This window comes from Erythrolamprus reginae, chromosome 1 (assembly GCF_031021105.1).
Source record: "Erythrolamprus reginae isolate rEryReg1 chromosome 1, rEryReg1.hap1, whole genome shotgun sequence".
Classification (NCBI taxonomy): Eukaryota; Metazoa; Chordata; class Lepidosauria; order Squamata; family Dipsadidae; genus Erythrolamprus; species Erythrolamprus reginae.
In genome coordinates, this window is record NC_091950.1 from 424,327,532 (window position 1) to 424,342,537 (window position 15,006).

Below are 15,006 nucleotides of genomic sequence, written 5' to 3' on the forward strand. Positions count from 1 at the left end.
TGCTAGGCGTGAACGGGCCACGTGACACAGGAAGGGTTCAACGAGCTGTTTTATTATTCCTGATATTTGCACAACAATCTTCCTGTCTTTTGGCGGTTTGCCCCTAGGCCTGACTAGATAAGGTTCAAAGGCATTTAAAACGGGGTTCAGACTTTGCCCTTTTTTGCCTACCTAAGGATTCCAGACTAATTCCCTGCTTGACTCTTGCCCCAGTTGCTCTCTGCAAGCGGAAAAGTTTTCCCAACTTTAAAAATCTCTTAAAAATGTGCACCCCCATACAGTGATACATTGTCTTACGAACTTAATTGGTTCCGGGACGAGGTTCTTAAGGTGAAAAGTTTGTAAGACGAAACAATGTTTCCCATAGGAATCAATGGAAAATCGATTAATGCGTGCAAGCCCAAAATTCACCCCTTTTGCCAGCCAAAGTGCCCGTTTTTGCTCTGCTGGGATTCCCATGAGGCTCCCCTCCATGAGAAATCCCACCTCCGGACTTCTGTGTTTTTGCAATGCTGCAGGGAATCCCAGCAGGGGAATCCCAGCATCGCAAAAACAGGCGCTTCGCTGGCAATAGAAGTCCGGATCCCACGAAGGGAGCATCAGTGAAATCGCAGCATCACAAAAACACAAGTCCTCGAAACCCCACCTCCGGACCTCTGGACTTCCGTTGCCAGCAAAGCAACTGTTTTTGTGCTGCTGGGATTTCCCTGAGGCTCCCCTCCATGGGAAACCCCACCTCTGGACTTCCAATGCCAGTGTAAGATGAGGTATCACTGTATTTGGTGCAAAGCCAGTTCTCGACATACAACTTGTTTGTTTAGTGGGAAGAAAAAGCCCTAACTTATGATCATTTTTCACATTCACTGTATCATAGAAACATAGAGACCTAGAAGATTGACGGTGGAAAAAGACTTCCTGGTCCATCTAATCTGCCCTTATACTATTTTCAGTATTTTATCTGAGGATGGATCTATGTTTATCCCAGGCATATTTAGATTCAGTGACTGTGGATTGACCAACCACATCAAATGAGGAAACAATCCATATTAATAAAAAACCTTAAAGATACAAGCAACAAGTTACAGTCATACAGTCCTAAGTGGGAGGAGATGGGTGATGGGAACGATGAGAAAAAACTAGTAGCAAATAGTAGTGCAGACTTACTAAATAGTTTGACAGTGTGGAGGGAATTATTTGTTTAGCAGAGTGATGGCGTTCGGGAAAAAACTGTCCTTGTGTCTAGTTGTCTTGGTGTGCAGTGCTCTGTAGCGACGTTTTGAGGGTAGGAGTTGAAACACTTTGTGTCCAGGATGTGAGGGGTCAGTCAATATTTTCCCCGCCCTCTTTTTGACTCGTGCAGTCTACTGGTCCTCAATGGAAGGCAGGTTGGCAGCCATTGTTTTCTCTGCAGTTCTGATTCTCCTCCGAAGTCTGTGTTGGTCTTGTTGGGTTGCAGAACCGAACCAGACAGTGGTAGAGGTGCAGATGACAGACTCAATGATTCCTCTGCAGAACTGGATCAGCAGCTCCTGGGGCAGTTTGGGCTTCCTGATTAAAATCCTGCAGCCGCTCTCTGCATATTTTAGACTCCAGGCCTTTGAATTGTCTTAGTTGCTCTTCTCTGCACTTTTTATTTATCCATTATTTAATTAGTTGGATTCATATGCTGCCCCTTCCCGAGGACTTCCTTCCCTCCTCCCTTTTTCTCAAAGTCTTCAGGCCATTAAATCCGTCATCCACCCAAAATCTATTCCCCCCCCCCCCACTTCTCCCAGTCCCTTCCTGCCAGCCTGAGGGCCGGGATGGTCTAATTATTATGATTATTGATTTCTGGACGCTTCTCTAGGGAGCCATTCTGGATAGGGGTGGGGGTGGGGGTGGGGGAGATGCTTTTAGCAAACCATGGAATGTCACGTGGGAAGCCGGCTACAGAGTCTGTGCAACAAACAAGATTGGGTTGGAAGTAGCTTTTGGGGTGTCTGTTGGCGTTGATGGGTCGCAAGTAAAGGACTAAGTGTAAAGCAATCGATTTCGTACAGCAATAGCATTTAGACTCATCTACCACTTCCTGGTGCTTTTATAGCCCTCTTTAAGCAGTTGACAGAATCAGCCTCTTGCCCCCAACAACCTGGGTCTTCATTTGACCTTGGAAGGACGGAAGGTTGAGTCAACCTGGAGCCGGTGGTGAGATTTGAACCACTGAACTACAGCTAGCAGTTAACTGAAGTAGCCTGCAGTGCTGCACTCTAACCACTGTGCCATCCCGGTGCAGTGTGTATGGTACCTACTGCCAGACAACCATCCATCCATTTTCCTTCCTTCCTTCCTTCCTTCCTTCCTTCCTTCCTTCCTTCCTTCCTTCCTTCCTTCCTTCCTCCCCTTCCTTCCTTCCTCCCCTTCCTCCCCTTCCCTCCCTCCCTCCTCCCTTCTGTCCTTCCTTCCTTTCCTCCCTCCCTCCCTCTTCCTCTTCCCTTCTTCCTCCCTCCCTCCTCCTCTTCCCTTCTTCCTCCCTCCCTCCTCCTCTTCCCTCCCTCCCTTCCCTCCCTCCTCCTCTTTCCTTCCTTCTGTCCTTCCTCCCTTTCCTCCCTCCCTCCTCCTCTTCCCTTCTTCCTCCCTCCCTCCCCCTCCTCTTCCCTCCCTCCCCCTCCTCTTTCCTTCCTTCTGTCCTTCCTTTCCTCCCTCCCTCCTCCTCTTCCCTTCTTCCTCCCTCCCTCCCCCTCCTCTTCCCTCCCTCCCTCCTCCTCTTCCCTTCCGTCCTTCCTTTCTTCCCTCCCTTCCTCCTCCTCTTTCCTTCTTCCTCCCTCCCTCCCCTTTTTCCCCCCATCCCATCTCCTTCCTCCCTCATCTCTCCTTCCTTCCCCTTCCCATGCCATCTCTAGTTCCACCTTCCCTCCCTCCTTCCCATCCTCCCTCCCTCTCTGCCTCCTTCCTTTCCACCCCCTTCATTCTTCCCTTCTCTTCCCTCCCCCTGTCCCTTCTTCCCATCCACCCTTCTCTCCCTCCTCCTTCAGGAGACAGGTAGATGGCTTAGGAATACTTACCTTGCTAACTCGAATGTTTTTCTCGCTCGTCTCCATCGCAGGTGCCCTGGCTGGATGAAGATTTCAGAGTCCTTCACTGAGAACATCCGGCTTCTTTGACCTTCGACCTCGGTGCTTTCCGCCATGTTCCACTTAATCAAGAAGGACCGGGACGGGTCCAGGAGGGAGAAGAAGAAGGAGAAGGAGAAGAAGGAACGCATGTCGGCCGCCGAGCTCAAGAGCCTGGAGGAGATGAGCCTTCGCCGCGGCTTCTTCCACCTCAGCCGGTCTTCCAAGAAGGATGCCAAGAACCGCCTGGAGATCTCCAACCCCATCCCCATCAAAGTGGCCAGCGGCTCGGACCTCCACCTTACTGACATCGACTCAGACAGTAATCGGGGCAGCGTGATCTTGGACTCAGGACACCTCAGCACGGCCAGCTCCAGCGACGACCTCAAAGTGGACGACGGCAACTTCAAAGGCTCGGTGCTACAGCGGGCCGCCAAGTTCGGCTCGCTGGCCAAGCAGAACTCGCAGATGATCGTCAAGAGGTTCTCCTTCTCCCAGAAGAGCCGTGACGACAGCGCCTCCGAGACCTCCACTCCCTCCGAGCACTCGGCCGCCCCTTCCCCGCAGGTGGAGACGCGGACCCTGGAGATGCAGCTATCGAAACACGGCGCCGGGACGCCCCCCTGCGCCCCTCCGGCCTCTGCCTCACGCACCCGCCTGCCCGAATTGGTGAGCAAGAGGTTCCCGGCGGAGTTGAAGCTCCCCGTGGTGGTGCCTCCGCAGCCCCCGGTGCCCCGCCAGCTGGAGCTGCAACGGCGCGACACGGGAGACTTCGGCTTCTCGTTGCGTCGTACTACCATGTTGGACCGGGCGGCTGACGGGCACGTCTATCGGCGAGTGGTGCATTTTGCCGAGCCGGGTGCCGGGACCAAGGATCTGGCCTTGGGCTTAGTGCCGGGCGACCGGCTGGTGGAAATCAACGGGCGCAACGTGGAAAATATATCCCGGGACGAAATTGTGGAGATGATCCGGCAGTCGGGCGAGACGGTGAGGTTGAAAGTGCAGCCGATTTTGGAACTGAGCGAGCTGAGTCGCTGCTGGTTGAAGAACGGTGAGCGGGCCCAAGGAGCAGCCTTTGAGGTGAGTAGGTGGCTCGCGCCGGGCAGGGGGAGGGCTGACGGAAGGGGTGGGTTCCTTCATCCTTGTGGCCGAGCGGCGTACGGTGGTACCTCTACCTACAAACGCCTCTACTTATGAACTTTTCTAGATAAGAACCAAGTGTTCAAGATTTTTTTGCTTCTTCTCAGGAACCATTTCCACTTACAAACCTGAGCCTCTGAAACTAACCAGAAAAGGCAGGGAGAAGCCTCCGTGGGGCCATTCTAGGAATCTCCTGGGAGGAAACAGGGCCGGAAAAGGCAGGGAGAAGCCTCCGTGGGGCCATTCTAGGAATCTCCTGGGAGGAAACAGGGCCGGAAAAGGCAGGGAGAAGCCTCCGTGGGGCCATTCTAGGAATCTCCTGGGAGGAAACAGGGCCGGAAAAGGCAGGGAGAAGCCTCCGTGGGGCCATTCTAGGAATCTCCTGGGAGGAAACAGGGCCGGAAAAGGCAGGGAGAAGCCTCCGTGGGGCCATTCTAGGAATCTCCTGGGAGGAAACAGGGCCGGAAAAGGCAGGGAGAAGCCTCCGTGGGGCCATTCTAGGAATCTCCTGGGAGGAAACAGGGCCGGAAAAGGCAGGGAGAAGCCTCCGTGGGGCCATTCTAGGAATCTCCTGGGAGGAAACAGGGCCGGAAAAGGCAGGGAGAAGCCTCCGTGGGGCCTTTCTAGGAATCTCCTGGGAGGAAACAGGGCCGGAAAAGGCAGGGAGAAGCCTCCGTGGGGCCATTCTAGGAATCTCCTGGGAGGAAACAGGGCCGGAAAAGGCAGGGAGAAGCCTCCGTGGGGCCATTCTAGGAATCTCCTGGGAGGAAACAGGGCCGGAAAAGGCAGGGAGAAGCCTCCGTGGGGCCATTCTAGGAATCTCCTGGGAGGAAACAGGGCCGGAAAAGGCAGGGAGAAGCCTCCGTGGTGCCATTCTAGGAATCTCCTGGGAGGAAACAGGGCCGGAAAAGGCAGGGAGAAGCCTCCGTGGGGCCATTCTAGGAATCTCCTGGGAGGAAACAGGGCCGGAAAAGGCAGGGAGAAGCCTCCGTGGGGCCTTTCTAGGAATCTCCTGGGAGGAAACAGGGCCGGAAAAGGCAGGGAGAAGCCTCCGTGGGGCCATTCTAGGAATCTCCTGGGAGGAAACAGGGCCGGAAAAGGCAGGGAGAAGCCTCCGTGGGGCCATTCTAGGAATCTCCTGGGAGGAAACAGGGCCGGAAAAGGCAGGGAGAAGTCTCTGTGGGGCCTCTATAGGAATCTTCTGGGAGGAAACAGGGCCGGAAAAGCCGTGGAGAAGTCTCCGTGGGGCCATTCTAGGAATCTCCTGGGAGGAAACAGGGCCGGAAAAGGCAGGAAGAAGCCTCCGTGGGGCCTTTCTAGGAATCTCCTGGGAGGAAACAGGGCCGGAAAAGGCAGGGAGAAGCCTCCGTGGGGCCATTCTAGGAATCTCCTGGGAGGAAACAGGGCCGGAAAAGGCAGGGAGAAGCCTCCGTGGGGCCATTCTAGGAATCTCCTGGGAGGAAACAGGGCCGGAAAAGGCAGGGAGAAGTCTCTGTGGGGCCTCTATAGGAATCTTCTGGGAGGAAACAGGGCCGGAAAAGCCGTGGAGAAGTCTCTATGGGGCCTCTATAGGAATCTTCTGGGAGGAAACAGGGCCAGAAAAGGCGGGGAGAAGCCTCCGTGGGGCCTCTCTAGGAATCTCCTGGGAGGAAACAGGGCCTCTGCCCTCCCTGTGGTTTCCCCAGTCACACGCATTATTTGCTTTTACATTGAATCCTATGGGAAAAATTGCTTCTTCTTACAAACCTTTCTACTTAAGAACCTGGTCACGGAACGAATGAAGTTCGTAAGTAGAGGTGCCACTGTATCTTGACCCCTGGGGTGCCTTGATGGGACTTCATAATGCCCGTTCTCTGGTGTTGTGGGACCATCGCGGTTAACCTTCCACGCCGACAGTTGTGTTATGAAAAATTTGCCGTACAGAACTGTTTTTTTCTTATTTTGCAAGTGATGCGGGACGCTTGTTGTTGTTCAAACGTTTGCAAGAAAGCTGGGGAAAATTTTAATTCTGCACTTCTGCAGTTTTCATGATGCCAGAGGTTTTTTTGGGGGGAGTTGAACGAGTTTTGAAAGATATGGGGATTCTGTGGGGTGCCTTTCCCCAAAAGATTCATCTGTATAGACCAGAGGTATCCAACCTTGGTCACTTTAAGACTTGTGGGCTTCAGCTATGCGGGTTGGGGAATTCTGGGAATTGAGGTCCACAGTTCTTAAATTGCATGGGTGGTTGGGGAATTCTGGGAATTGTTGCCAAGGTATAGACCAAGAATAGTTGAGAAAAAATCTGGAATGCTGGCTGGTTTTTCTAGTTAACTGCGAGATTTGTAGGCTTAACAAATAAATGATATTTCTTCACGCTGTGTGCTTGGACGAGGATTTAAATTCAATAGGCAAGGCACAATTTTTGCAAATCCATCCAGTTTTTCACAACTCACCTAGAAGTGTGGAGGAAATAAGTTGTTTTTCTGGCTACACTATTCACTGTGATGGGGACAGCCCAGACGTTGTGTTGTCAAAAATGTTCTCTTCGCACCCGAGAATCCTTTGAACCCCGTTTCTCACAAGCAAGTTTGTTCAAGCCAGTAAGGGACCCAGTGGCTGTTGAACCTTAAATTGGACCGAGGAGTTTCCAGCGTGTGTGCGGAGTCTGTGTGTTGGTATGTGCATTATAGATGCATATTTTTAGAAAGGCTGGTGGTGATTCAAAATGTATTTTCTTCCTCCTGGCAAAAGCTATTTTGAGAAAAAGGCTACCCAAAGTCCCTCGGGCAAAATTCCCTTCAAAATAAGGATTGGTTCAAGGCTGACATTTTGAGAAGTAAATAGGGTACTGAATACGATGGTAGGCGCTTACAAGTACCGCATTTCTCAGTTTGGGTGCGTCTTATACTCCGTATGTAGCTTTTTTCCTCCCAGCCCTAACTAGCTGCTAGCTCCCAGCTCTTGCCTTGCAGGCTCTTTCATTGTTTCTCTCTGCGAAGAATGTTTTCCAAGTCCTCCTAAGTCTTTGCAGGGTTTTTTTCATTACTCTAACTTGCTCCAAATAAGCTTCTTTCCAGCCCTAACCAGGTGCTAACAATGTTCCCACCTCTGACCTTGCAGGCTCTTTCATTGTTACTCTCTGTGAAGAATGTTTTCCAAGTCCTCCTAAGTCTTTGCAGGGTTTTTTTCATTACTCTAACTTGCTCCAAATAAGCTTCTTTCCAGCCCTAACCAGGTGCTAACAATGTTCCCACCTCTGACCTTGCAGGCTCTTTCATTGTTACTCTCTGTGAAGAATGTTTTCCAAGCCCTAAGTCCTTGCAGGGTTTTTTCCATTGCTCTACTTGCTCTGAATGTTTCTTTCCAGGTGCTAACGATGTTCCCAGCTCTTACTGGCTTGCAAGCTCTTTCTCACTTAGCGACATAAATGGAGGGCTCAGTTTATAGCCGCATCAAATTGTGGCCGTAGGTTGAGGGATACCCCCTGTATTTTTTAATTCTACCTTTATTATTTTTTAAATAAATACTGTAGTGTCTTCTAAGGCAGTGTTTCCCAACTGTTCTAAGGGGCATTTTAGTGATATCAGAGTGTTATTTAATCACATTGGAGAAACCCCTCCTAGGGCTTCTCATGTAAGGAAGTGGTTTGACAGGAGAAAGAATGAATAAGAGTGTGTGAGTGTGTGTGTGTATTTGTGTGTTTCCACACACAAGTGGAAGGGAAACACACGGCATGGAATTCTCTCTGACTCAAAGCAAAATCCAACTTTTTAAAAAATCCACTCGGAAATGAAACTGTCAAGATGATGCGGCAGTCATGAGACACAGATGGAAATCAATTGACAGATGTCAAGGAGGCTGCAAGAATCTGCTTTTATTTAATTTCATTGATTTATTTTATTTTATTTGACTTACATGCTGCCCTATCCCGAAGGACTCACAACGGTAAAGCTATAAAACAACATAAAATCAGCACACAACCATTAACAACAATATTTATTTGTTTGTTTGTTTGGACTCAGGGCGGCTCACAGCATATTTAAGGAGACAGTAGTAAAATCAATCCACTTAATATACATAAATCCTTAAAAAACCTAACTTTAAAAACTTCCACTGTGCCCCCCCCCCCCTCTAGGTTTGTTTGCTGGAGGCTCCTGGTTAAAATCCCTGTTGAGCTTAGATAGGACTTTGGGACTGCGCCTTGTTTTCTGATAATCTCCTGGCTGGGTGTGTTGAGGGTGACGGACAGTTGCACTGCCTGGTAGACCTGAGCGTCCTTGAAGACTGTTGGGAGACTCCAGCAGCAGGCACCAAACAGGTCGGTCGACGTCTGTTCCTAAGTCAGATGACCTGGGCGTTCAAACACCTTTGGAAAAAAGCCAGGTGTTCTCAGAGCTGTGTTATTTTCTTGCAGATGTTTCATGACCCAACGAGGTTACGTCATCCATAACCCTTTATATTAAAGGGTTTTAAATTGTTTTAATCATTGGATTTGTACTGTTTTGTTGTTGTGAGCTGATCCGAGTCTTTGGGAAGGGGGACGGCATACAAATCTAAATAATAATAATAATAATAATAATAATAATAATAATAACAACAACAACAGCAACAACAACAACAATAACAACAACAATAACTCTTAGACTTACCAAACTTTTCGGAGTATAAGATGCACCTTAGCTTTTGGGGAGGAAAATAGGGAAAAGAATCAGCTTACCTGGTATTCATCTGGCTAGTGTCCTTTATTATTATTATTATTATTATTATTATTATTATATTATTATTATCATTATCATCATCATCATCATCATCATCATCATTATCATTATTAATTAGATTTGTATGCCACCCCTCTCTGGAGACTCGGGGCGGTTCACAACAATAGTAAAACAATATTATAGTGGAACAAATCTAATATTAAAAAGAAGTATATAAAAAACCTATTATATTTAAAAACCAAACAACACATATATACCAAACATAAAGTATAAAAAGCCTGGGGGAGGTGTCTCAACTCCCCCATGCCTGGCGGTAAAAGTGGGTCTTGAGTGATTTAGGAAAGACAAGAAGGGTGGGGGCAGTTCTAATCTCCAGGGGGAGTTGATTCCAGACGGCCGGGGCCGCCACAAAGAAGGCCCTTCCCTGGGGCCCGCCAAACGACATTGTTTAGTCGACGGGACCCGGAGAAGGCCAACTCTGTGGGACCTTATCGGTCACTGGGATTTGTGCGGTAGCAGGCAGTTCCGGAGGTACTCTGGTCCAATGCCATGAAGGGCTTTAAAGGTCATAACCAACACTTTGAATTGTGACCGGAAACTGATCGGCAGCCAGCATACTTATTTTCTCCCCTGGTTAGGGCTTTCAAAAAACTTTATTCAGAGAGAGTAACAATGCAAGAGCTTGCAAGTCTGTAAGAGCTGGGAACATTATTAGCACCTGGAAAGAAACATTTGGAACAAGTAGAGCAATGGAAAAAACCCTGCAAAGACTTAGGGCTTGGAAAACATTTCTTGGCAGAGAGAAACAATGAAAGAGCCTGCAAGGTAAGAGCTGGGAAGATTGTTAGCACCTGATTAGAAAGAATATCAAGTATTCAGAGCAAGTTAGAGCAATGGAAAAAAAACCCTGCAAAGACTTAGGGGCTTGGGAAACATTCTTTGCAGAGAGAAACAATGAAGAGCCTGCAAGGAAGAGCTGGGAAGATTGTTAGCAGCTAGTCAGGGCTGGGGGAAAAAAGCTACATATCAGCCTCTTTTAGGGAGCCTTCCCCACCTCGAGCCCAGCCAGATGTTGGTGGGCTGAGAATTTTGGAAGTTACAGCCCAATGGATCTGGAGTTGAACCAGAGTAGAGAGGCTGGAGGTCAGAGTTAAATGTTCTTCATTTGTGATGAAATGTCAGAAATATTAGAAACATAGAAGATTGATGCAGAAAAAGACCCCCTGGTCCATCTAGTCTGCCCTTATACTATTTCCTGTACTTTATCTTAGGATGGATCTATGTTTATCCCAGGCAGGTTTCAATTCAGTTCCTGTGGATTGACCAACCACGTCTGCTGGAAGTTTGTTCCAAGCATCTCCTACTGTCTCAGTTTCTCACATTGCTTTTGATCTTTCCCCCAACTAGGGACCAGGAGGTCTTTTTCTGCCGCCAATTTTCTATGTTTCTTAATATTTCTGACATTTCATCACAAATGAAGAACATTTAACTCTCAGCCTTCTCTACTCTGGTTTAAACTCCAGATCCATTGGGCTGTAACTTCCAACATGTCCAGTCAACAAAGCAGTGGAAGTGATGTGCCGGTGCCTGGAGGCTGTTGAGGTCTGGATGGGTGTCAACAGACTCAAACTCAACCCTGATAAGACGGAGTGGCTGTGGGTTTTGCTCCCAAGGACAATTCCATCTGTCCATCCATCACCCTGGGGAGGGGGAATTATTGACCCCCTCAGAGGGGGTCTGCAACTTGGGCGTCCCTCCTCGATCCACAGCTCACATTAGAGAACCACCTTTCAACTGTGGCGAGGGGGGCGTTTGCCCAGGTTCGCCTGGTGCACCTGTTGTGGCCCTATCTGGACCAGGACTCACTGCTCACAGTCACTCATGCCCTCATCACCTCGAGGCTCGACTACTGTAACGCTCTCTACATGGGGCTACCTTTGAAGAGTGTTCGGAAACTTCAGATCATGCAGAATGCAGCTGCGAGAGCAATCATGGGCTTCCCTAAATATGCCCATGTCACACCATCACTCGCGCAGTCTGCATTGGTTGCTGATCAGTTTCTGGTCACAATTAAGTGTTGGTTATGACCTATAAAGCCCTTCATGTATCGGACCAGAATATCTCCAGGACCGCCTTCTGCCGCACGAATCCCAGCGACCAGTTAGGTCCCACAGAGTTGGCCTTCTCTGGGGTCCCGTCAACTAAACAATTGGCGGGCCCCAGGGGAAGAGCCTTCTCTGTGGTGGCCCTGGCCCTCTGGAACCAGCTCCCCCCCAGAGATCAGAATTGCCCCCACCCTCCTCGCCTTTGTAAGCTCCTTAAAACCCACCTCTGCCGTCAGGCATGGGGAATTGAGATATTCCCTTCCCCCTAGGCCTCTACAATTTATGCATGGTATGTTTGTGTGTATGTTTGGTTTTTTTAATAAGGGGTTTTAATTATTTTAAATATTAGATTTGTCATATTGCTGTTTTATTGTTGTTGTTAGCCTCCCCGAGTTTACGGAGAGGGGCAGCATACAAATCCAATCCTATCCAATCCAATCAACAAACAAACAATCAATCAAACAAACAATCAATCAAACAAACAAACAAACAAACAAACAAACAAACAAACAAACAAACAAACAAACTCAGTTTGTGCCTCCTTGTTCTTGTGTTCACTTTCCTATTAAAAACACTTCCCTCCTGACCTTATTTAACCCTTCAACATATTTAAATGTTTCGATCATGTCCCCCCTTTTCCTTCCGTCCTCCAGACTCTACAGATGGAGTTCATTGAGTCTTTCCTGGTCAGATTTATGCTGAAGACCTTCCACCATTCTTGTAGCCCGTCTTTTGGACCCGTTCAATTTTGTCAATATCTTTTTGTAGGTGAGGTCTCCAGAACTGGACACAGTATTATTCCAAATGGGGTCTCACCAGCGCTCTATACAATGGGGGGAATTTTGATATTGGGGGGGTATTTTGGGGGGAGAGGCAGCTGTAAGTGTTGTGTAATTGAAAAGTTCCACACGCTTGCTGTGTATGTCAGCTTGACTTAAAGAATGTCCACTTCACCGTGAAACAGCTGTACAGCTGTTTTCAGTCTCACCCTATAATTAAATTGCTAATTGAAATGCAGGTTGAGAAAACCTCATTTCAGGGAACAATGAAGGCTTGAAGGCTTGTAGGTCAGCCGATTTATGGGGCTGCAGCTGGCGAAAGGAGTTTTCTGGCACAGACTAGGTAGTTCTCACTTATTTATTTATCAAATGTATTGGCTGCCCGTCTGACTTCAGGGCAACTCTGAGAGCCTTACAATCATAAATGGAAAAAAAAAGAATTGTATGACTGGACATCTTCCCCAGGCCTATATAATTTGTGTATGGTATGTTGTGTGTATGTTTTTTAATTATGGTTTTTTTAATTTTTTTAAATATTAGATTTGTATTTTACATTGTGTTCTACTATTGCTGTGAGCCACGGAGAGGGGCGGCATACAAATTTAATAAATAAATAATAAATAAAATCCTTGGGACCAGGGACATATGTAAGTCAGGTGGTTGTTAAGTGAATCGTGCCTGACTTTACAACCTTTTCTCCCCCATGGTTGTTAAGTGAATCAAGCGGTTGTTAAGCAGATCCAGTTTTCTCGGCGGGCAAAGGGTGATGGTGTGACCCTACTGTAACCGTCATAAAAACATGCTGGCTGCCAAGCGCCTGAATTTGATTATGTGACCACGGGGGATGCCGCTGTAATTTTGAACGGTCGCTAAACAAAAGCAAGCCAAGAACTGCCTGCAGTCCAGACTTCTCCTTGTTCTGTCGGTCTCTCTGGTAGACTTCTCCCAAAAATTCACAGGTACAATTTCAGACACACACACGTTTGAAAATTCAAAACAATGTTCTTTATAATGAAAATTCACTTAACCCAAGCCCTCTTTTGGTATAGCCAAGAGCCCTTGTCTCCAAACAAACTGGTAATTTGTACAAGTCCCTTATCAGTTCTGTGATACTTAGCTTGCAGCTGTGAGGCAATTCACAGTCCTCCTTCTTTCACAGAGTGAAACACACTTTGCTCTGGGTTAGTTTCAAAGCAGGGAAAAATCAGCACACAAAAGGTCAAAGTCAGTAAAGCAGTCACGAAACACCACGATCAGATAATCCTCCACAATGGCCAAACCCACAGGCTGCTATTTATCGCAGCCTCACTAATGACCACAGCCCCACCCAACCACAGGTGGCCTCATTTTCTTTGATAATAATCTCTCAGTTGTTGTTGCCTTTGCATCGCTCTCCGCATGCGTGGCTGTATCATTAACTCTTGTTCCAAATCCAAGGAGGAGCTAGATAATTGATCTCCTTCCGAGCTGTCTGCCACACTCTCCTCCTCTCTGTCACTCATGTCTTCTTGGTCAGAGGAGCCTTCATCAGCAGATTCCACCGGGGGCAAAACAGGCCTGCAGCATGTGGATGTCTCCCCCACATCCACAGTTCTTGGGGCAGGAGCTGGGCCTGAGCTAACCACAACACTCCTAAATGCAAAATTTCATAAACTAGAATTCTCAATGCACCTGTTGGATTCCTGTTGGAGGAAGGCCGGTATGCAAGCATTAATTCACTAAGTATTTTCAAATTATCCAAGTCATCTTCTAACATAAAGTCAAGGTCAGGCTGTCTTCCAGATGTTGTTATTTCTATTCTGTGTATTAGACTTCATGTGTGTTGGCTTCACTTTCATGCAGTATACTTTGGCTATAGACTTCCAGGTGACATCACGGCAAGAACGGTTGGAAAACAGTGGACTCTGCCGAGCCTTACAAAACCCAGCTAGTAACGCCTGCGGGGTCATAACCCCCTTAGAGGGGTAGTTAAGAAAGGAGAAGCACTTCACTGACCACGAGGAACTCGCAATTTCCTCATTAGGTCCAAAGTCCTTAAGCGCAGGAAGAACGATGGCTATTTTTGGCAGTCACAAAGCTGGGACAACCAGGAGTGTAAGATTTGTACTGGAGCGAATGTGCCCCAAGGTCATGACAAGCAAACGTAGTAGAGAAGCCAGGTTCACTTAACAAACCTGCTACTAAGTTATCAACTGCAGCGAGTTGCTTAACAACAGTGACAGGGATGGTCGTAAAATGGGGGCAAAGCTCACGTAAATGTCCCACTCAACGACAGAAATTTGGGGCTCAATTATGGCCGTACATTGAGGACCACCTGTAATCGGACCATTTATATATTTATATGGAGCTCTTTCGGTAGATGCTGGGTGGGAAGTTATTATTGCTATTACTATTGCTATTGTTATTACTATTATTTATTTATTTATTTATTTATTTAATTGGATTTGTATGCCGCCCCCTCCGAGGACTTTAGTAATATTACTATTACTATTGTTGTTACTGTTACTGTTATTGGTACTATTGTTGTTGTTGTTGTTGTGATGATGATGATGATGATGATGATGATGATGATGATGATGATGTCAGTGCAACGCAGCCAGCGAGATCACTATGCTGGATTTCGTATTTCATCACCAGTTGGGCGCTTCCCAAGTGCCTAGGGACTGCGTGATGTAGCGGTGAATTATGTTTGCCGATCCCATAAAGCGGCCTTTTGCAATTGACAGATGGAGATTTTGTCAATTCCGATGGTTTTCAAATGTCCGCTGAGATCCTTTGGCACTGCGCCCAGCGTGCCAAGGACCACTGGGGCCACTTTCACGGGCTTATGCCAGAGTCGTTGCAGCTCGATTTTTAGATCTTCGTATTTCACTAATTTCTCTCGCTGCTTCTCCTCAGTTCTGCTGTCTCCTGGGATTGCGATGTCCGATGATCCATACGTTCTTTTTCTCCACAATCACAATGTCTGGTGTGTTATGCTTCAGAATTCGGTCAGTCTGAAGTCGGAAGTCCCACAGTAGTTTTGCTTGCTCATTTTCGACCACTTTTTCGGGCTTATGATCCCACCACTTCTTTGCCACTGGTAGATGGTAGTTCCGGCACAAGTTCCAGTGGATCATCTGTGCCACAGCATCATGTCTATGCTTGTAGTCAGTTTGTGCGATCTTTTTGCAGCAGCTGAGTATGTGATCGA

The 15,006-nt window shown here is 47.8% G+C and overlaps 1 protein-coding gene across 1 annotated transcript in view; it reads left to right on the forward strand.

The window, feature by feature from the left end:
* Positions 1 to 3,086: 3,086 nt before the first annotated feature.
* The window catches only part of MYO18A (myosin XVIIIA), a 201,529-nt gene continuing 189,609 nt past the window's right edge, over positions 3,087 to 15,006 (forward strand). Inside the window, 1 exon segment of the mRNA XM_070735473.1 lies at positions 3,087 to 4,169. Coding sequence (XP_070591574.1) covers positions 3,165 to 4,169 — 1,005 coding nt within the window. The 5' untranslated portion in view covers positions 3,087 to 3,164.